The sequence below is a fragment of the Bos grunniens genome, chromosome 18 (genome assembly GCF_055505025.1).
Source record: "Bos grunniens cultivar Pamir isolate PY7600 chromosome 18, Bosgru_T2T1.0, whole genome shotgun sequence".
Classification (NCBI taxonomy): Eukaryota; Metazoa; Chordata; class Mammalia; order Artiodactyla; family Bovidae; genus Bos; species Bos grunniens.
In genome coordinates, this window is record NC_141182.1 from 57,757,596 (window position 1) to 57,781,326 (window position 23,731).

Consider the following 23,731-nt stretch of genomic DNA (forward strand, 5'->3'; position numbering starts at 1 on the left):
ATCAGCTTCAGTGTATTTGTTCACTTCTTATAATTGCCTAAGCAACACGATCACTTATGAAATTTCCAGATTTTCTCCTGATCAATTGTCACAATAAACTGTTTAACCCTGATGAAGTCAATTATAAGAAATGAAAGAAACAATCAGAAAAAAAAGATTCTCTTAGTGTTCCTCTCAAATTAAGAAGGAAGTAATGGAACATATTAAACAAGATCAAATTAATATGCTCATGGGGAAATTAATCTCATCTTGAAACTAATTTCTGACCTCCTTGAAATTTAATAAAAGCTGTTCTTAAAATCCTTGAGCAGATAAGTAAAGTTCATAAATTTTGAACTAAAAAAAACCCCACAAAATAGATTTTTCATAATTAACAGGCCAGTAAGCAAAACGGGATCTGCATGGAAAGAATCTCAAAATAAAGATTCATGAAATATGGGAGAAATGAATTCAATGAAAAGTAAACAAATTAGATTTACTTTCTGAATCTAAGGTTTTTAGTTAGTAACTCATCAAAAGTTTTGGAATGACCAGTTTTGATTGAACATTTCTAAACTCTGCAAAAGACATGTGTATAAACACATATACCCACACTGCTCTTCTTCTTAGGTTTCATACTCTTAAAATATACCTTCGTATATTTACATTTTGCATTCAGTGTAGGTCAAAGCCATGAAATACTGTGTTCCATAAATTGAGACAAAGAACATGTGCAAAGAAATAGATAGCATAAAATTGTATAAATATGATTCCAGATTTTGATAAATATGGCTTTAATTATATTTTTGTGACTTTCTTAAATCTACATTTGTTAAAAGGAACCTCCAGCAGGAATGGAGAGTCTCAGGTCAACAAAAAAGCACAATGGAAATTGATGCAGATGAGTTTATTACTCAAGGTCTTGAGTGAATTAACAGCAAGCCTTGAGGGCCCCCTGAGGGAGGTCAAGGCTAGAACCAGGCTGAGAAAGCTCCAGTACTTGGGGTTCAGGCCTTTCTAAGGGACCCTGGGTGAAGTGCTGTGGCTCCTCAGGCTGAGCGTGGATGGGTCTATTCAAACCAAGAGGAGCAGGATTCTGGTGAGCGCTGTGAGAGTGTCATTGAAGGAGGGCCTGTAAAGTAGACCCTGGGGTTCAGCAAGACTGCTGGTCTCAAGGAAGGGGGTCATCTAGTGAAGGTGCTCACAGGACTGGCTGGTGTGAGTTCAACGAACCGCAGGCTGCCTGCTCCCCAGACAGACGCTGAGGCAGCAACAGCACAGAGCAGTCAGGGAAGCTCTCAACAGTACTCTGTATGGTCCTTCTTATTAGAACTGTCACAGCGTCCCCGCAGTTACAGAGAGGGGGCGGGGGAAGGTACATTGTAGAAATTATGGAAAATATGTGACATTATTTGAGGATTAAGGGCAGCAAATAGTTGATGCTTGATTTCTTCCCTGCAACCTTAAACAAGGTGGGAGAGGTTAAAGTTGGTGGTGGGTTAACACTTCATTCCACATCAACTGTAACACTAAAGACCACTCAGTTTTATTAATTAACGTATATTAATAGCACATACAGTTGACATAAAACCTTTTACAGTTCACTGTGGGATCCTTGATCAAAATAACCAATTACAAGCACAGAGAAAGATATTCATGCCTTTGATATAATGATCTGAGAAAAGTATTTCTATGGTGTACAGAATGGAGGCTAATTGTTTCATAAACAGGAACCTATGTTAATCACATGACTTTTCCAGGAAGAGTGTCCAGTTCTTTTCTAGGGTATCAGAGAAGATGTCAATATTTCAGCCATGTCAACTAATATTCTGTTGATATAATAAAGATATTACAAAGATATATCAAGATTTCAGTGAACTGTTATTATTGATCTATTTCTGTTGATATTATCAAGATACATCAAGATTTCAGTGAACTATTGATATTATCAAGATACATCAAGATTTCGGTGATATTATAAAGATATACCAAGATTTCAGTGAACTGTCATTGTTTCATCCTTAAAAAACAAGTGACATAACTAGTGAAAACTTAGAACAAACCTGCCTTACTTTAATACACAGAATCATTCTCTGATCACCGACATCATGGTGACCTCCAGGGATGTTTGACTTCAATGACAGAACGCCTCCATTTAGATGTCCACTGTACATTTTACATTACTGTGTCCTTAATCTTCTAATGAAGAACAAATATAAATTATGCCCACCCAATACACAAGGGCTTCTCTTATCTTTGGGGCATCAACCATCAAAAACATAAGTTCATATACAGTAATTCTCCTTTAGAGTGAATTCAGAGAAGAGCAGTGATGAAATGCTTTCTAGTACACATTCTCTGATACCTATTTAGATTTGATGATTGATTAAATACTTTCCTACATCTGTTTTTACATCATTCACATATCTTTCTTGTATAAACACAGGCTCATGTTTTCTAAAGTGTGTATTTAGGACAAACCTCTTTCATCACTTATTATATTACTAGGGTTTCTCTCCAATATGTGTTCTCTGATGTTGAGTGAGGTGACAGTGATGACAGCCTTTGCCACTTTCCTTATATTTAGGCTTTTCAGTTTCTCTGAAGGATGAATTCTCTGATGCTGACCAAGACTTGAGCTTTGGGTAAAGGCTTTGCCATGTTTCTTTACATCTGGATGATTTCTGCCCAATGTGAATTTGCTGATGTTGGTAAGGCTTGAAATTTGGTTAGATTTTGCCACAATCCTTACATTTATAAGGTTTCTCTCCAAGTATGAATTATCTGATGTCTAGAAAGACATGACTTCTGATTAAAGGCTTCACCATATTCTGTACATTTATAAGCCTTCCTTGTAGGATGAATTTGCTTATGTTGAGTAAGATGTGATTTACAATTAAACACTTTGCCACAATATTTACATTTATAAGGTCTCTCTCCAGTATGGATTCGCTGATGTTGAGTAAGACTTGAGCTGTGCCTAATGGCTTTGCCACGCTCCGTACATTTATACTGCTTCTCCCCAGTATGAATTATCTGATATTGAGTTAAGCTTCCACGCCCCTTAAAAGACTTGTCACATTCTGTGCATTTATATGTCTTCTTTTCAGTATGAATTTGCTGATGTTGAATAAGATGTGAGCCACAGATAAAGACTTTGGCACATTCTCTACATTTGTATAGAGTATCCCCAGTATGAATTCGCTGATGCACAGTGAGATATGAACACCTATTAAAGGCTCTGCCACATTCTCTACATCTGTAAGGCTTTTCTCCAGTATGAATTACCTGATGTTGAGTAAGATTTGAGCAACAGGTATAGACTTTGCCACATTCCTTACATTTATAAGGTCTCTCCCCAGTATGGGTTTGTTGATGTTGAGTAAGACACGAGGAACAGATAAAGGCTTTGCCACACTCTGTGCATTTGAAAGGCTTCCTTTCTGTATGGATTTTCCTATGGCTACTTAGATTTAATGATTTAGTGACTATTTCCCCACATGTGTTACTTTTGTAATGTTTCTCCACATTCTGAATACTCTGCTGTTGTCCAAGTTTACAAGACTGATTACAAACTTTACTATATTCACTACAATTATAAGCCTTCTTTCCAATATCCACACTTTTATACAGAGAAACATCTGCTCTTTGATAAAAGATATTCCTACATTTATTACTTCCAGAATCACTGTCTAAAAATTGATTTCCCTAGTGTTTCAGGAGACTTGAGCCTTGGTCAGTGTTATGTCCAGTTTCATTGAATAAATACTTTCTCACTCCATCATAAAGACTCTTGTAATTATTGGGGGTAGAGCTCTTGCTTAAAGCCTTACTCATTTTATGATACATGAAAAGTTGTCCTGCGTTAACTACACCCACATATGCATTGACCATTGATGTCTGAATAAAGTCTCTTCCAGTATTATCAACATTGCAGATTTTGGAAAAGGGAAAAAATATCTGTTGTTTGAAGAATACTGAACCCTTGCTAAAGGATCTCTCAAGTTGATTACACTGGGAATCTTTTCCCTCATTTTTAAATTTCTGGTCTTCAGACATATTTGAACGTATGTTTAATTGAGTATTGCATTTAGAGTGGTTTGAATGATTATCTGCAGTAGAGACTAGATGACTTTCCAGATTTTCCACAGTTCCTTTCAGAGAACATGTATATGTCAAAAAACGATGTGGGTCTTTGCCGACAAACATACACTTCTCTGCAGATGTTAACGACTTAAATTGGTGTTTTTCCAATCACAACTTTGATTTCTCTTGGCAGTAATGTTTACATTATGAGAAACTGTCCCAGTTGGGTTATGTCCATCATAACATCCTCTCTGCCCTTCACATGCCCATGTATGTTCCCAGTCTTTCATTAAATGTAAATTTACGAGGTACAATATTTCATATATTTTTAGGTTTTCTATTGGACATAAATCTTCGAAGCCTGGATTTCTTGGCATCACACACTGGGTGTGTAGAGAAGACGCAGCTGAAAGGGCAAATAACAAGTTATTCTACTTACTATTCTCAGTGAATATAGTTTGCAATTTACATAAAACTGATACACCCTTAGCTAGATTAGGAATGAAACAGAGAAGGAAGGAGTCAAAATGACAGAGGATTCGGAAGACATGGAATTCATCTTTATACATAAATGCATCAATACATCTAGAAATGGATTAAGTCTCACAGAGCTCCTCCTGAACACTAGCAGAGGACCATGGACACCTAAAAGGACAAGAAAGATTCTGTTTAGCCAGGTGGGACCAAAGCAAATGAAGGAAAGGGAAGAGGAGAGGAAGTGGGATGGGACCTGCAACCCTTGGGGGAGCTCACTGGGACAGAAGGGAGCCTCATTCTCTTATGGGAAGAGGAGGCAGCACCTGTTAGAGGCAGGCAGGACAGAGTGAGGCCGCTACAGACGGTACTAACCACAGCCCTGCTCCCCAAGCCTGAGCGGGGAGTCCACCACTGCACACGAGGGCTGGGTCCTGAAATGTGGGGTTTGGAGAGCAGACCCAGGCAGAGGACTGCGATTGGCTGTGAGGAGACATCCTGAGGGGACAGGCGGGAGGGAGGAGCTCTGCAAACGGGATGCTTGTGGAGGAAGCCTGAACCACCAGAGAAGCAGAGCAGCGTTGTTGAGTGATGCCCAAAGGGAAGAACCACCATTGCGGCCCCTCTCCTCCTATGCCAGCCCCTCCTGGCCAGGCACTAGCAAGGACTCCCACAGGGTTGGGTGATCTCACGACCCCAGCTGCTGCCTCCTCCCCTATGACCCTCGCCACCAGGGTGGACTCCTGTGCTCCAGGGCAGCCCGAGGAGCAGGTGCCTGTGGGTGGCCCATGCGCACTGAGGGGGCGGAAAACACAGCTGAGCCCCAGGGTCATACATCTAAGGAAGAAAAGTGAAATCTCACAGCTGCACAGACCACGATTTTATACCCCCACAATTGGCTTTGTCAACTCAGCACCTACAGAAAGCCTGATTAGACAATAAGGACTCCCACTGTCCTGATAGGTGTAGCTTTAGCAGCTGGAGACTTTGTGAGCTTGTACTTGAGGGAGCTGGACCACGCCAGAGTCTGAGACCACAAGCACAGAAAGTTTCACAAAATGAAATGAAGAATGAAAAAGAAATATGTTGTAGAGAAAGGACCAAGATAAAAACCTACAAGAACAACTAAATTAAGAATAGATAGTTAATCTAATGATTACTAATGATTACAATCTAATGATTACTTTAAGTAATCATTTGCTTTAAGTAATCTTAAATTGAGATACCAAACATTTTCACAATTACTAGGTGCCTATTAATTCTTTAACCCACTTTTACCACATGTGTTTATACTTGAGCATATTCTATTAGATGTTTGAACCTAAAAATCATAAGTGATATTGGCAAAGAGCTAATCAGAAAGTGAGGATGTACAGGATAAAGTCCTGGGACGCTTCATAACAAACAAGATAAACTCAATAAAAGTAGTAGTTCTTATGAAATCAAATAAGAAGTGAGACTTTAAAAATGTGGTAAGAACACAGGGAACTCTACTCAGCGCTCTGTGGAGACCTAAGTGGAGAGGAAATCTAAAAAAGTATATATATGGTTCTCTTTGCTATACAGCAGCACACTGTAAGACAGCTACACTCGAATAAAATTTTTTAAAGATTTTTTCACATAATCTAAAAAGCTTAATAGTGAGAAACAACCAGAAAAAATATGGTAGAAAATGTTCTAAGCTCTCATGCCAATTTAACATTCTTTGAGTTAAATGAATATATTAAAGTATTTTAACATTGAAGAATTGGGGCAAATACACTTAAGATATTTAACATGAGTTCATACAAAGAAAAAAGAAACTTTGAAATAAACCTAGGATTTGCATTTTCTCATTTTAGAGAGATTTGGCTTTATGCAGTGAAGAAATTATTTGAGTATGAAATTTATAAGGCCATACTTATAGTTTCCAGTGGATTAGAAATTATAAAGCAGAAAACAAATGTCTGTCCCCAGTATTTCTAGAACTTTGGCAGTTTGTCTACAACTCCACCCAAACACTTCTGTCTAGAGGTAGAAATGAACTTTAAAAGGAGTGTCATAGAGTTACTCAGAAATGAACACAGTTTTCCTAGGATCCCCAAGAAATGAAAGAGCAGCCAACTCATGCAGGTTGTCACAGGCCAAGGGGAGAATTTCAGTTCTCATTGTGAATGAGAAAAGTAATCACTGGAGATGAATTCATGAATGATTAAAGAGACAGAATGAGGAAGGTGATATCCATCTATGACAGCAACAGAAATAAACCCAGACTTCTCCAAAATCATTTCCACTGAAGCAGATCTTCCCAAACCACATGACAAAGGACGACTTCCTCACTGATCCTTGGACCTCTCACCTGTCACAGGCTCCATCCATTCAGACATACCTGGGTGTATGGGTGTTGTCTCCATGCTGCTTATATTCCTGGAATCCTTCATTCGCTCCAGAAAGGTGACCAGGTCTGGCTTAGAGACACAAGTCCTGTTCATCAGAGAAAGGAGATTCATCAGTTTCCATTCCAATACATATTCAGGTGAGAAGACACGGTGTGGTAGAATACTGACACAGCCTAGAAAACTGATTTCCCCAAATGCTTTATTGAGAGCACCTATAAACACTAACAAAAACATAAAGACAGATCCTGAGATTCTGGTCTAGTACTACTAGGGAAAAGTTAGTAGTAGAGACAAGGAACAACTATTTTATACCACTGAACTTATAAAATTCCTAGTAATCTAGAGAGAAGGAGGCAGATTATCTCAAGAAAGAGGAAGGGTGGAATAATAAAGAATCATCATGACGTCTTTCTAACCTCACAAACTCCCATTCTTTTCCTAGAAAGCAGGGATCTGAAACTCTATTATAAGAAGCAGAAGATTCCAGGAGACATTCTAGAAATGCAGGAACCATAACCCGGTGGGTGGATAAGGGATTCTGGAAGGCAGTTATCCTCACCCAAGGAGGCCAGGTTCCCGTACTTCTCTAACATCACATCCCTGTACAATTCCCGCTGACCGAGGTCCAGGCACTCCCACTCCTCTTGAGTGACGTCTATGGCTACATCCTGGAATGTCAGCCATCCCTGAAATACAAAGTACATATGCCATATGGCTGTCACTTCCTTATGTGACCCAAGGTGAAACCAGCAAGAGAAATGATTTTGATTCAGGAGAATGTCTGGTATTACACAAGAATAAAACTTTCCACACTAATATTCTCTACCATATTTCTAACCCCAGAAAAAAAGAAGATGGTATACGATTCACAAAACTACTGTAGAGATCCTTTTTGTCTGGGAGAAAAACTATGGTATGATGTGATCTATAGAGGCAGGTTTACTTAGAGTGTTGTTCTTGTGTAATACAGGATAAATTGTCTATCAACCAAACTGGGAATAGTTTTCTCCAAACTGGGAATAGTTTTTAAAAGGAGATTCTAATTCAGGAATTCTGGAGTGGGGCCAGAGTTGTTGTTCTTTAACAAGCTCACTTCTAACTGAATCTCAGGTTCATGAATGGCATTGTGAGCAGCACAGAGGTAGAAGAGCCAGGTAGGGCTTCTCTGGTGGCTCAGCTGGTAAAGAATCTGCCTGCAATGTGGGAGGCCTATGTTCGATCCCTGGGTTGAGAAGATCCCCTGGAGAAGGGAACAGCTACCCTCTTCAGTATTCTGGCCTGGAGAATTCCATGGACTGTGTAGTCCATGGGATTGCAAAGACTTGAACAGCCAGGTAAGAAGTCATAGTTAATATTGAACTGTACATGTTTTACAGATTTTAAGGTTTAATAGAATAGTAAGCATAGAAAAAAACAGTCCTGTTGATATTTAGTATATACCATATATCTTTCTAAAAGTTTTTACATAGTCTTGAATGAGCCACATAAATAATTTAGATCAATAATATTGCTGTAACACTTATTTTAGAATACTTTGTCAGGTATTCAGTAAATAGTAGAGCTTGGGTTTTCTTTAGTTGATATGGACTAGAATTTATTTTTAAAAAACACATTTTTTTCTGTCTTCTAACTTTATTGAGGTTTTCAATGGCTACGTCAAGGATCTCTCTTGGTAAATGTCAGACTGCACTTGAAAACATCTTTTGATATTTGTTCTAAGATAAGACAATTCCACATTGATAAGAGAACAGACTCTATGATTTCAAAACCTTTACACCATGAAATTTTTGTACCTTGTTTTATGTACTGAGATATGTTCCAGTTGGAGAAGAAAATGGCAACTGACTCCAGTATTCTTGCCTGGAGGATAGAAGAGCCTGGGAGGCTACAGTCCATGGGGTCACAAAGAGTCAGATACAACTGAAGTGACTTAGCACATATGTTCCAGTGTATCCTAGTTTATAGGCTATTGGAAGTCAAATAGAATTTGTATCCTACTGTTGTGTCCAAATTATATAAATCTTAATTATGTTGAACTGGTTCATGGTGCTTTTCAGGTCTAACTATATCCTTCTACTTTTAGAAATTAAATTAAATAAACTTTAATAAATCATAATCCATTCATTTTAGAATGAATATTCCATTAACTTTGGAGAGCTTGGTATTGAAACTCCAACTAAAAATCTTACTTTATCTACTTAAAAAGACAAATGTATTATATAGTGGAACTATATGTAACTTTCTTCTGTGTTGTACATGTCTCCTGTAAATGTGTTGTCATACTTTCATAGTACAAAAAAAGAAAAAGAACAGAGAAATATACAGAGACAACTCTAATAAATGTGTAGACAAGTGCAGGTAATTGGGAGGAACACAGTCCAAAAATGGATCAAACAGGTCACCATTCCACGCGCACCTACACTAACGTGGGAACTACGTACACGTTAGAAGTGACAAAAAGCATTCAATTCAATAAGATCAAGATGATTTTTCACTGGTTAAATCTCATCATTTTTTGTGGATGATAATCTGTATTTTTAAAGTACACTAACATGCAAACACACATACCAATATGAAATAAATTAGGACTCTAAATTAGAGTCCTTTATTTCTTTTGAAATCTGTATCACTTGTGTTGAGCTATATTTTAGAAATTTGACATAGTTGCACAAACATTAGGAATATGATTATGGTAAGTGCTTTGGAAAATAAAAAGAGGTGATAAGATCATGTCTGAGAGATGAGGGTGGAGTGTAATGGAAACTACCGGACCTGGGCTTGAGTGAGGAAACCTCCACTCCCAAAATCCAATATCCCCACTAAACACAGGTGTGTTCATTATTCAAAGCGAAGAGAGACTAAGAAGGTGCGGATTTCCACCATAACTGGGGGCTGGTGCAGGTCCCTCCCTAAATCATCCTAAATCTTTATTAAAGGTAAAGAGAAAAAAAATGCGAACATCGTAATGCTGGAATCTCACAGAAGTACCTGATCAAGGTTACATGCAGTGTAATGGGATAAATGGTAGCAGTGATCTGAATTGACCCTGAAAAATGTCAGTTTCTAAAAATTTCACTTCATATACACCTCCCCAGTTCTGTATCCTATGAGTATATTTTAACAGCAAGTCATTTTAATAATATAGACACTGCACTATTATTTTTTGTTTCAAAATTATCTGAAAAATTATGGATCACTGAGATCATTCTATTTATAACTGCATTTTCTTTCTGTTCTAAAGAGCTGAAGTTGCATCCAGATGTAAACTCATCACTGCATTTCCTCTACTTCCCTAAGAGCCCAACACCACACCACATCCCCATGGAATCTTGGATACCAGTGCCTCTCCATGTTGATCTCTCACAAAGGGAATATATTCTCCAGTTGAAAGTCACTAATTCACTTTGAGAACTCATCACTAATTCACTCTGAGAATTCATTTTCTATAGAAAGCTGGGATACAGACAATGAAGAAAAGGCTCTGGGACATCAGGGAGAAGAGCTGGTCTTCACTATTGTAGGAAAAAGTAAATAGTTGAAAACAAACATCCCAAGCCAAAAAAAATATGAGTAGAGAATTAAAGGTTTGTAGGTTCTCTCAGTCCAGGCATTTCAGCAGGAAAAGCAGACACAGCCCCAGACCCAGGACAGGACATGTACCTGAGAAGCTGCCATTTCCTCCTCTTCTTCCTCCTGCTCTGTCTTCTCTGGGGATGTTATGTAGCAAACACACCTCTGCATCTTGAGAAAATACCTTCAAAGGCATCCGCACAGCTCTATAACCTGCAACCACCACAACTACAGACAGAAGGACCTTGAAAAGCTGAAAAGACCCACCTCTCCTGTCCTGTCTCAGGAGAGATTCAGCAACAATCACTTCCTACCTGGAGACCAGCCTGTGAACTTATTTCTTGATTGTTCTCTCCTTAGAGAGAGCTCCTCACCCTGAGCTCACACAGACCGTGTGAGCTGACTGACTTCCCCGGTCCAAATCCAGCTAGGCCAACCCTGCTGCCTCTCCTGATTGAAGCTGGGCCTCAGCTCTCACAAATGGACCAGGAGCCATGTCCTTAACCCAGGCCTCCCCTTAGAAGCCCCTGGAGCACTTCCTACAAACCACACTGATGCTCCCACAGGACCGACAAAGAAATCTGTAGGGAGGGCACCGGGGAGGTTATCGCTCAACACTGGTCACGTCATCCTGATAGGAAACCAGGTGGAAACCACTTGACCAAATATTCTTTCTGAACCAGTTCAGTGTATACAATCCCTTGAGGTCAGGTCCCCACTCTAAGAAGTTATGAATCTGCAGGTCTGAAGTGGGGCCATGAAATGAGTCTTTAGCAAATTCCCTGTTTGTTCTGATGTTTCTCCCTCACAACCCACATTAAGGAGCCCTGAGGTCGAGCCCTTACACTCAGCACACCTGAGACTTCTCTGTGGGGTAGGGTTTAGGGAAGGGATTTCTTAGGAAGGTCAAGGCGAGAACCAGGCACAGAAAGAGGCAGTAATTGGGATTCAGGCCTTTCTAAGTGACCCTGAGTGAAGTGCTGTGGGCTCCCCAGGCCAAGCGTGGATGGTCCATTCAAACCAAAAAGACCAGGATTCTAGTGAGCGCTGTGAGGGTGTCATTGAAGGGGGACCTGTGAAGTAGACCCTGGGGTTCAGTAAGACTGCTGGTCTCAAGGAAGGGGGTCACCTGTGTGCAGGTGCTCACAGGACTGGCTGGTGTGAGTTCAAGGACCTGCAGGCTGCCTGCTCCCCAGATAGATGCTGAGGCAGCAACAGCATGGAGCAGTTCAGGTAGACTCTCAACAGTACTCTGTATGATCCTTCTTATTAGAATCATCAGAATGTCCCCGCAGTTACAGAGAGGGAAAAAGATACAGTGTGGAAAAGGTGCAAAATATATGACGTTATTAGAGATTTAAAGCCAGTAAGGAAATTAATTTCTACAGATGCCATGTCTCTGTGCTACCAAATAGTTTACTGTTGTTATCTCTTCCCTGAAACCTTTAATAAGGTGGGAGAGATTAATGGTGGTGGTGGGTTAACACTTCATTAAAATAAAAAATAAAAACCATTCACTTTTTATTAATTAGCATGTCTTAATTTCACACATAGTTGAAATAAAACATTTTACAATTCACTGTGTGATCATTGATTAAAATACAAATTACAAGTGTAGAGAAAGCTATTTAGTTTCCTGATATAACATCTGAGAATTGTGATTTCTGTGATTGACAAAGCAGAAGCTAGTAAACAGACATACACTAATTATATGACTTTTTCAGGAAGGGTTTCCCATACATTTCTAGGTTATCACAGAAGCTGTCTTTATTTCAACGTTGTCAACTAAAGTTCATGACTTCTAGGGATATTATAAACATAACATCAATATTTCAGTTAGCTGTCACTGTGTTCTCCTCACAAATCAAGTGACATAACTATTGAAAATTTAGAACCAATCTGTCCTACTTTAATATATGAAAAGATTCCATGATCACTTACATCATGGTGACCTCCAAGGATATTTGACACGAATAACAAACACCTCCAGTTAGACGTTCATTTTACATTTTACATTACGGTGTCCATCTTCTAATGGAGAATAGATATAAATGGTTGCAACACAATATAGAAGGGCTTCTCTTCTCTGAAGCACAAACCATCAAAAACCTGCATTTGCATACACACTAGAAACGAAGCATAGTATGGATTATTTGAGAGTTGAATGACATTCATTTTGGTTTTCAAATAATTTCAAATTATTTCATTATAAACAAGGGTGCTGCTGTTGCTGCTAAGTCGCTTCAGTCGTGTCCGACTTTGTGCGACCCCATAGACAGCAGCCCACCAGGCTCCGCCGTCCCTGGGATTCTCCAGGCAAGAACACTGGAGTGGGTTGCCATTTCCTTCTCCAATGCATGAAAGTGAAAAGTGAAAGTGAAGTCACTCAGTCATGTCCGACTCTTCGAGACCCCATGGACTGCAGCCTACCAGGCTCCTCCGTTGCGGGGAGCTGCCCATGAGAACGGGGTCCTTTGTCCGAAGGACACAGCTCTGGGAGCTGCCTCAGTCCTTGAGGGTTTGCTTGCAAACATAGCTCTCTGTCCCACCACCCCAGAGATTAGGCGCTTATTTACTGCAGGCACCTGGAGTTCTGTGCAAACTTCTCACGCACAGGGAAATGTTATCTGGTGTAAGAAATAAAAACAGGGAGCCATTCCCATGCTCTCAAGATTTCTTGTGACTGTTTGTAAGATGTATAGGCCAACCAAGAAAAAATGTCAACTGTCTTGTCTTTCTCACGCTTTTCTGTATAAATATAAGATGCTGAATAAAGTTGGTGTCAGACTGCGTCCCTTCGTGGAGCCGTGTCTGAACCTCTCGACGCCATCTTTGTTGTAGTCTCTTGCTTTAGTTTCTTTCTTAGCCCCGCCGTGCACGTTCTCGGGACCTGTCTCGGGACCGGCTGGCACCGGCTGGTGGCGCCCAAAACAGGGACTCGAGAATCGGAGCGCGACGACGGCTGCTGCCCACCAAGATTGAGGTAAATAAAGAGGAATTCCTAATTAATTAAAGTAAAGGGCAGGGAGGGTGATTGTCGAGAGTAATAAATCATGGGACAAGGCAATAGCCGCCAGTTATTTGTACATATGTTGAAAACTATGTTAAAAGGTAGGGGAATTCATGTACATAAGTTACAGCTAGAGAAGTTTTTACTTTTCATAGAAGAGGTTTGTCCCTGGTTTCCAGAGGAAGGAACAGTTAGTCTGGAAACTTGGAAAAAGGTAGGAAAACAATTGCAGACATATTATTCCTTACATGGTCCCAATCGTGTTCCTGTGGATGCTTTTTCTTTGTGGACTCTCAGAAGAGACTATCTGGATCCTGAACATGAGGGACATAAAATTCAAACGGCTCTCAGGGATTCCACGGGACCCGAAGTTGCAGAGCCTTCTGCCCCTCCACCTGAGCCGCTTTATGCTGTGCCTGAGGGAACAGCTTGTAAGGCTGGAGGGAGTGATGATGTGTTAAGCTCTGATGAACAGGAAGAGTTAAATGAACAAGCGGCTCAGTACCATAGAGAGGATATGCCTTGGGAGATGATGGTTAACATGCAATCCCCCTCGGGAAAAGGGGAATTAAAGCATTCAGGGCTTTCTGAAGAACAGCTGGAGAATTTAATTCAGAAGATTGTTATAGCAGTAAAAAAGGATGCACAGGGAGACTCCCACTCCAGCCAGCCTGAGCCTCCAGCACAGCCTCCCTCGGTTCTTGCTGGACTCGATCCACCTCCACCTTTCGTAGAACTGCGAGAGCTTATATCTATCCCTGCTTCTTTGCCCGGTGAAAACATAAAAATTAAAAGTGAGATATTATTATCTCCTCTTCAACAAGCAATTAAAGGAGCTAATGAAGAAGGAGAACATATTCCTGGGTTTTCAGGAATCTATCCAGTGTTTGAAAATGCTCAACAGCAGAGGTATTATGAGCCGCTGCCCTTGAAGCAACTGAAAGAGTTAAAAATGGCTTGTGCACAATACGGCCCGACTGCTCCATTTACTCAGGCTATTATAGAGGCTTTAGGAAATCAAAATCTGCCACCTAATGATTGGAAACAGGTTGCTCGGGCTTGTTTATCTGGAAGAGATTATTTACTATGGAAATCTGAGTTTGCTGAGCAGTGTGGGATCACGGCCGATATCAATCGGCGACAGGGACTGAACACCACTTATGAAATGATGGTGGGAGAGGGAGAATATCGAGACACTAATAGTCAACTTAATTATTTGCCTGGAGCCTACCCTCAGATTAGTGCTGCGGCTCTACGAGCATGGAAAAAGCTTCCAAATTCTGGTAAAAAGACTGAAGATTTATCTAAAATTCGCCAGGGGCCAGATGAACCATATCAGGATTTTGTTGCCCGCCTGCTTGAGGCAATTGGTAAAATGATAGGGGATGAGCAGGCGGGGATGGTGTTGACTAAACAGCTTGCTTATGAGAATGCCAATTCGGCTTGTCAAGCTGCCCTGAGACCTTACAGGAAAAAGGGAGGCTTATCTGACTATATATAGATTTGTGCTGATATCGGCCCTTCATACGTTCAAGGCATAACTTTGGCCGCGGCATTACAAGGAAAGACAGTCAAAGAAGTACTGTATCAACAACAAAAGTGGGATAAAACTAGTGGTCGGCTTCGAGTCCCTGGCTCTGGCTGCTTTTCTTGTGGCCAGATGGGTCATCAGGCCACCCACTGCCCGCAGAAGCAGGCCCGGAGACCTGCTCAAACCCCTAACCTTTGTCCTAGGTGTAAGAAAGGCAAACACTGGGCGAAGGATTGCCGTTCTAAAACTGACTTAACAGGGAAAGCCACTTCCTCCGGTCTCGGGAAACTGGGTGAGGGGCCAGCCCCAGGCCCCGAAACAATGTTATGGGGTGATGCAAAATCTGACCAAATTGGAGACGCTTCAAGGCCAAAACGCAGAACTGTTACCGAGTTGTTCAGTGCAACTGCAGGGAGTGCAGGATTGGACCTCAGTTTCTCCACCTACACAGTATTAACTCCAGAAATGGGCATGCAGGCTTTACCAACTGGAATTTTTGGCCCTCTTCCGAAGAACACTATGAGCCTCCTATTGGGGAGAAGCAGTACTATGATGAAAGGTTTATTAGTAGCCTCTGGAGTCATAGACTCTGATTATATGGGTGAAATAAAAATTATGGCCCATTCACCACAGGGCATAACAGTAATACAATCTGGTCAACGTGTTGCTCAATCAATTCTACTTCCTACAATTCCAGTTGGAAAAGCCATTAAGCAAGAACGAGGATCCCGAGGTTTTGGGTCTTCAGACGCTTATTGGATTCAGGCCATTAATAAACAGCGCCCTGTATATTCAAGAAAAGCCTTTTAAAGGTATTTTGGATACTGGTGCAGATGTTTCTGTCATATCTCAAAAACATTGGCCTGATGAATGGCCTAAGCAGGTTGTAATTTCTACTCTGCAACGCATTGGGCAATCACATGACCCAGAACAGAGTTCAACCTTTTTAAAGTGGAGGGACGAAGAAGGACATGAAGGACATTTTCAACCTTATGTTTTGCCAGGACTGCCGGTTAATCTATGGGGGAGAGATGTTATGATGAATATGGGGGTATATCTTTATAGTCCAGATAAAAAGATTAGTAATCAATTGTTAGACCAAGGCCTTTTGCCCCATCAGGGGTTGGGGATACATTCACAAGGGCCTTTACAATCCCTGATCCCTGCAGTTAAGAATGATAGAAAAGGTATAGGATGTTTTTAGGAGGGGTCATTGATCGTCCTGCAATCCATGCTGATCCGATAAAATGGAAGTCTGACGATCCGGTATGGGTTGATCAGTGGCCCCTATCAGTAGAAAAGATCACGGCCGCCAATCAGCTTGTGCAGGAACAGCTTGCTCTCGGCCATATTACCCCCTCAAATTCACCTTGGAATTCACCTATTTTTGTCATTAAAAAGAAAACAGGTAAATGGAGGCTATTACAAGATTTACGAAAGGTTAATGAAACAATGGAATTGATGGGCCCCCTTCAGCCGGGGTTGCCTACCCCCATGGCCATTCCAAAAAATACTTACAAAATTATTATTGACTTAAAAGACTGATTTTATACTATTCCCCTTGCCACTAATGACTGTCAAAGATTTGCTTTTAGTGTCCCTTCTACAAATTATAAAGAACCTATGAAAAGATATCAGTGGCAAGTTTTACCTCAGGGAATGGCTAATAGTCCTACTCTCTGTCAGAAATTTGTTGCTCAAGCTTTAAAAACCACTAGGTCCTCGTACCCCCAAGTATATATTATTCATTATATGGATGATATTCTTTTGGCATATCAAGATGAGGAGTTGCTATTAAGAACATTCGCTTATATGCAAACTGCATTACAGGATTATGGTTTGATTATCACAACAGAAAAGGTGCAACGCTTCCCCCCTTATTCTTATTTGGGGTTTTTTCTGGAAAAGGAATGGTTTCGAGCTCAGAAGATAGAAATTCGTAAAGATAATCTGGTTACCTTGAATGATTTCCAAAAACTGTTAGGAGATACTAATTGGATAAGACCTTACTTGAAGCTAACTACAGGGGAAATGAAGCCTCTTTTTGATATTCTGAAGGGTGATCCTGATCCAACTTCCCCCCGAACTCTGACTCTGGAGGGAAGGCAAGCCTTAGATAAAGTTGAACAGGCCCTGTCTAAACAACAAGCTACTTATTGCGACTATACTCAAGAATGGGGTTTATATATTCTTCCTACTAAACATGCTCCTACAGCAGTCTTATTCCAAGGATTGCCTTTAAGATGGCTTCATTTGCCTGCTTCTTCCTCTCGGGTATTAACCCCCTATTATGATTTGGTTGCTGCCCTAATAGCTCTTGGGCGGTCAGAATCCACTGTATATCTAGGAAGAGACCCACATTTTATATGTGTTCCATTTTCTAAAATTCAGCAGGACTGGCTGTTTCAGTTTAGCGACAATTGGGTTATTGCCTTAGCTGGTTTTAGTGGACAGCTTGATAATCATTATCCCTCAGATAAAATTTTGCAATTTGCTCACTATCACCAATTTCTCTTCCCCCAAATCATTGTTTCTCAGCCCCTTGCTGACGCCCTAACTGTATTTACTGATGGCTCTTCAAATGGAATGGCTAGTTTGATTATACAGGACAATACTACCACCTGGCGTACTAATTATAAGTCTGCTCAAGAAGTAGAACTATTTGCCGTTTTTCAGGCTCTATTACAAATTTCTGCTCCATTTAATTTATATTCTGACAGTCAATATATCATAAGAGCCTTAAACACTATTGAGACTGTTCCATTTATTGGTACCCTGAATTCTACTATCCAAACTCTTTTTCGTGATATACAACATTTAATTTGTTCCAGAGTTAATAAATGCTATTTTGGTCATATTCGTGCTCACTCTGGGCTTCCTGGACCTTTAGCACGAGGCAATGCTTTGGCTGACGAAGCTACACGTATGATATTTCCTTCATTGGAACAAATGGCAAAAACTTCTCACAGCTTACACCATCAAAACAGCAATAGCTTAAGACTTCAATTTGGCATTACTCGAGAAGCTGCCAGATTGTTAAGCAGTGTCAAACATGTCCTCAATTTTTTAGCGTCCCCCATTATGGAGTTAATCCTCGAGGATTGTTGCCAAACGATATATGGCAAATGGATGTTACCCATATTCCTGAATTTGCTAAACAAAAATTTGTTCATGTTACTATTGACACCTTCTCCGGCTTTTTCATGCCCCTCTACAATCCGGAGAAGCTAGCAAACATTGTATAGCTCATTGCATTAAATGTTTTGCTGTTATGGGAACCCCTAAAACCATAAAAACAGACAATGGTCCAGGATACACTGGAAAAAGTTTTCAACTATTTTGTACGCAATTGTCTATCTCACATAAAACAGGTATCCCTTATAATCCTCAAGGTCAAGGAATCATTGAACGGGCACATCAAACTCTCAAACATCAATTGCAAAAACTAAAGAAGGGGGAATTGTATCCCAATACCCCCTCCAACTCTCTAAACCATGCTTTATTTGTTCTAAATTTTTTACAATTGGGTATAAGTGGCCGTTCAGCAGCACAGCGATTTTGGAACTTTGATGCACATACAATAAGACCTAAAGTCTTTTGGAAATACCCACTTGTGGGAAAATGGTACGGACCAGATCCAGTACTCATCTGGGGACGAGGGCATGTTTGTGTTTTCCCACAGGATGCCGAAGCGCCGCGCTGGCTGCCGGAAAGGTTGGTACGCACGGCGGAGACGATCTCTAGCAAACCAGATGAGGAGATTGACGATTCAAGAGCATGATGAATTACCATCTCTGCAACAACTTCAGGCATTGATGCGAGAGGCACAGAATCGTGTTGCTGTGCAGGGCGATCCGATATCGCCTTTAAGCTTCCTGATAACCTTATTAATTATCTTAAATTAGATTAACACTGCACACTCTGAAGAACATTCAAGTGCTTACTGGGCTTATTTTTCCGACCCGGTGGGCTGGGAGGGTCGGTCTATTCCCATATACACTAATGATACTGTGGCTTTGGGTGGTTTTTCAGATAAACATATTATTCCTAATCAAGTTAATTTCTCTTACCGTGGAGTGTTTGATCGCTTACCTATTTGTCTGTCTAGATATTTTAATTCAACAGGATGTCTTTTTGTTAGGGAGTCCGGATATGCTGATTATGACAATGGTTGGAGCCTGTATATTCCTGGAGTAACGAAAGAATCTGGAATTCCTCAACGTCGTAATGGAACTGGTCCTTTAGATATCCCTTTCTGCGACTTTGGAACAAGGGGAAGGGTCACTGCTGCACCATGGAAACTGTGTCGAGATGGAACTGCTACGGTTTATAACATATTTGGGACAAATGAGTCATTGTGGGACTGGTCTCCAGACTCGGCCCGAAACCCTGGAGCTCAAGATAATAGGAACTTTGCATCCCGTATTTGGATCTTGGGTGGCTCTAAAGTGTTCCAAACAGAAATCTGGAAACTAGCTGCCGCCCTTGGATGTGAGGGTTCCTACCTTCAGGTGGGATCAAAAGTGAGACACGGTTATTTGTGGAATCTCACCATGAGATACCCTCGTGCATGTGTGCCTCACCCTTATGCTTTACTAGTAGAATCTGTAAAAATACAACCTGGTTACGAAATTATAATGTAACTTGTAACAATTGTACTTTGACTAACTGTGTTAGGGGAATTACTAATCAAACTAGGGTTCTAGTCTTAAGACACCCTGCTTTTGTTATGGTTCCTGTAAAGATTAATGGGTCTTGGTATGATGAAAGGGGACTTGAACTTTGGAGAGAAGTAGAGGGTGCTTTAATGCGTTATCACAGGGGAATAGGGTTAATAATTCTGGGATTTGTAGCTTTGGTAACTCTTATTGCTTCCTCGATTACTGCAGCCCTGTCCTTGGCACAATCAGTGCAAACTGCAACTTTTGTTAATAATCTGGCACAAAATGCATCCGTTGCCCTGAGGACTCAAGAAGGTATTGACAAAAAGCTAGAGGATTGATTGAATGCCCTTTATGATGTTGTAAAATTTGTAGGTAAAGAGGTTCAAAGTATAAAGTTGAGATTACGAGTACAATGTCATGCTGATTTTCGATGGATCTGTGTTACTCCCCAAAAATATAATGGTAGTATAACTGCTTGGGATAAGGTGAAAGCTCATTTAGAAGGTATTTGGCATAATGAAAATATTTCCTTAGATTTGCTGTATCTACATCAGGAAATAATGAACATTGAAAATGCACCCAGACCTGATTTGGATGTTGCAAAAAGAGCTGAGTCTTTTGTTAAAGAACTTTTTCGACATGTACCTACTGTCAATAGTATTTGGTACTTGGGAGCAGCCATAGGAGGACTATTCTTAATAATTTTAACTGTTTTATTTCTTGCACCTTGTTTAATTAAAAGACTGATTGATGATCTATGGATGATAAAGGCTTCCATCTATGGAAATGGTCTGCGGTTAAAGGAACATAAGCATGCGCCTATATAAAAAGAAAGGGGGAGATGCGGGGAGCTACCCGTGAGAACGGGGTCCTTTGTCCGAAGGACACAGCTCTGGGAGCTGCCTCAGTTCTTGAGGGTTTGCTTGCAAACATAGCTCTCTGTCCCACCACCCCAGAGATTAGGCGCTTATTTACTGCAGGCACCTGGAGTTCTGTGCAAACTTCTCACGCACAGGGAAATGTTATCTGGTGTAAGAAATAATAACAGGGAGCCATTCCCATGCTCTCAAGATTTCTTGTGACTGTTTGTAAGATGTATAAGCCAACCAAGAAAAAATGTCAACTGTCTTGTCTTTCTCACGCTTTTCTGTATAAATATAAGATGCTGAATAAAGTTGGTGTCAGACTGCGTCCCTTCGTGGAGACATGTCTGAACCTCTCGACGCCATCTTTGTTGTAGTCTCTTGCTTTAGTTTCTTTCTTAGCCCCGCCGTGCACGTTCTCGGGACCTGATCGACTTTGCTGGCTGGCACCGGCACTCTGTCCATGGGATTTTTCCAGGCAAGAGTTCTGGAATGGGTTGCCATAACAAGGGTACATCGCTAATAATCCTCACTTTCTAAGCATCACCCCTCCCTCTCAGGAGCCAAACTAAACCACTCAGTCACTGATTGGCTGGGAGGCGGGCCCGTGCAGTCGCTGATTGGCTGCCGGATATATGCTTACGTCACACGCTCAGGAGGCACGCAGCCAGGATCTAGGGTGGTTCCCACACAGCCTTCTTTTTGTAGATACATGGGTCGTCGTGGGGCCTCACGAGGCCTCACGGGGCTGCACTCCGCCTGCTGGCTCTCCTGTCAGTTGTTGAGTGGAGAACCTGCGCTGGCACTGGCCGAACTGGGCTTCCATGAGAGTAGGGCATCTCTGTCAGTCACTGTGACCCTTGGACAGTTAGGCGGCCAGAGGTGGGTGAGGCCTCCCAAGGTGGCTGTCCGGCCTGAGAGGCCCCCGGGGCCAATTCTGGATCAGGTTGGGAGGCTCCCTGAAAGCCAGCTCACCAGCTAGTCAGTCAGTTCACCGGAGCCTGTCTCTGTATTCGTCAGCCTGCCACCAAGTGGGTCACCCGGTCAGCCTGAAGAGCAGCCAGGGGATCACCAATCTGCCAATAAGACCGTCAGTCTCTATGTCAATGGCGGATCAGGCTAGTGCCCTGATGAGTCTGCAGTGAGTCCTCTCATAAATCATTTAATCAGATAATCCATCCCCTTCACAGCCTGCCCTGTTAATCAGTCCAATTAGGCTCCTTGTAAATCAGCTTCCTAATAAGCTAATCCCCCTACCAGGCACTCAGTCATTAGTCACACAGTTATCCTGCATGTAAACCAGCTAATCGGTTTCACTGTTAGTCCTTGATTTCTCTTGAAAATTCGTTTTCCAGGCTCCTAAATAGGTCAGTCATCCAAAAGTCAGTCCCGCCCTTACCAAGTCTGGAAAGGTCACTGCATCTCTTGCACTCTGCTTCAGAAATATACAGACAGAGGTGTGCTGAGGTCAAAGAACCGTCTGGGGCCCTTGGAACCAGAGACAAAGGTGAAATTGAGAGGAGAGGTGATGGATGAAGGGAAATAGAAGGAAAGGGGAAAAGAGGGTGCATGAAGAGTCACTCAACTCACCTCTAAAAGGCTGGCAGAGAGGAGCAAGAGGAAATCAGAATTTTAGAGCTTGGCTGATCATTACATCTCAAACAGTCAAGCTCACTCATATTATAGATGAAGAAATAAAAGGAGGGACTTCCCTTGTGTTCCAGTGGCTAAGACCCTGTGCTTCCAATGGAGGGAGGCTCCGTTCGACCCCTGGTCAGGGAACTAGATCCCATGAGCCACAACTAGGATGCCATGGAGTCAAATAGATAAATATAGATTAAAAAAAAAAAAAAACCAGAGAGGGTAAAATAGTTGACCAAGGTTCTTAGTGATTTACTGGGCAAGCCTCGGCCAGGACACAGACAGGGCTCATCCCAACACCCAAATGCAGTTTTAAATTGGAGAAAGGAAAAGGGAATAAAAATGGCAGTGCAAAAAGGGAATGGCTGTAGGGTGTGAAGAAGAGAAAATACTATCTTCTCAGCCCAGAGTCTATCCTCAGTACAGTAAGGATCTCCAGAGCTGCCACCCTGGGCTAAGCCATCATCACACTTTCTGACTGGCTGCATGGTCTCCCACTGGTCTCTGTGCTTTTGCTCTAGCCCCTGATGTGGTCCATTTTCCACACAGCAGCCAGAGGGAACTCAAAACCAAATTAATCAGTTTACAGTCACGCCTCTTAATACACTCCAGTGGAATTGCATTCATATTCCTCCTTGTGCCTTTTAGGAGCTGAGCCCACCTGGTATCTGACCTTGTCTCATGCCAGTCTCCCCCACCCCTCACTGCACTTCAGCAGCTCACTTTTTTTCTCTCTTAACCATGCTAAACTCCTCAGCTTTGCAGTTGCTGTTCCCTCAACCTGCAATTTTCCTTTCCCCAGCGTGGCCTGGCTTTCCTTCCTCTAGGTTTCTGCTCAAATGTCACTTCCTCCAAGAAGCCTTCATTGACCACCCTATCTAAACTGTTTCCCCAATGTCCCCCATCCCATAATTCCTATCGTGTTTTCCTGGGTTCTTTTCCTTCATTGTATTTACAGTTATCAAGTTATGCTCACCATCAGCTTGGTTTTTGAGGACAGGGATAGTGTCATTCTTGCTTACTGCTAAAACCCTAAAATAGTCCCTGGCATAAAGGAGATGCTCAAACATGTTGGTTGACTGAAAGAATGAATGAAGAGTGCCATCACAAAGGCATGTGCTCCTTGGGACTTCTCTGGTGGTCCAGTGGTTAGGACTCTGTGCTGCCGATGTAGGGGGCCCAGGTTTGATCCCTCCTGGGGGAACTAAGATCCAACATGCTGGCTGTGTGTCATGGCCAAAAACAAAAACGGCGTGTGCTTCTCGAGAAAGGTTCCTGAGAAGGGGAAGACTGCTCTTTGATGTACAGTTTCTGTAGAGTGGTAGGGGATGGGATCAGACAAGGAAAGGGAATGGAGGGAATGGACCATGTTATGCAGAACTTTGCCTTTTACTCTTGAGATGAGAACGGTTTGGAGAGTTTTGAGAAGAGAAGGGGGCAGGATGATACTGAGGTGTTGATGGAATCCCTCCAGCTGCCATGCGGGGAGTAGCATGTACAGGACACAGATGAAGCAGCCAAGCCAATGAGAAGAT

The 23,731-nt window shown here is 41.6% G+C and overlaps 2 protein-coding genes across 2 annotated transcripts; one reads left to right on the forward strand and one right to left on the reverse strand.

Moving 5' to 3' along the window:
* Window positions 1–1,498: 1,498 nt before the first annotated feature.
* LOC147354355 (zinc finger protein 525-like) lies at window positions 1,499–10,796 on the reverse strand. The gene is made up of 4 exons (XM_086354062.1): window positions 10,578–10,796; window positions 7,477–7,603; window positions 6,908–7,002; window positions 1,499–4,471 (listed from the first exon to the last, which is right to left on the reverse strand). Exons 1-3 carry the CDS (start codon window positions 10,656–10,658, stop codon window positions 6,956–6,958), a joined length of 255 nt encoding a protein of 84 aa, XP_086210188.1. The 5' UTR covers window positions 10,659–10,796; the 3' UTR covers window positions 1,499–4,471; window positions 6,908–6,955.
* A 2,721-nt stretch (window positions 10,797–13,517) lies between these two features.
* Window positions 13,518–15,485, forward strand: LOC147354356 (endogenous retrovirus group K member 10 Gag polyprotein-like). The gene is given in 2 exon segments (XM_086349409.1): window positions 13,518–15,283; window positions 15,285–15,485. Coding segments are annotated over 2 exon segments (1,944 nt in total). The 5' UTR covers window positions 13,518–13,540.
* Window positions 15,486–23,731: the final 8,246 nt, after the last annotated feature.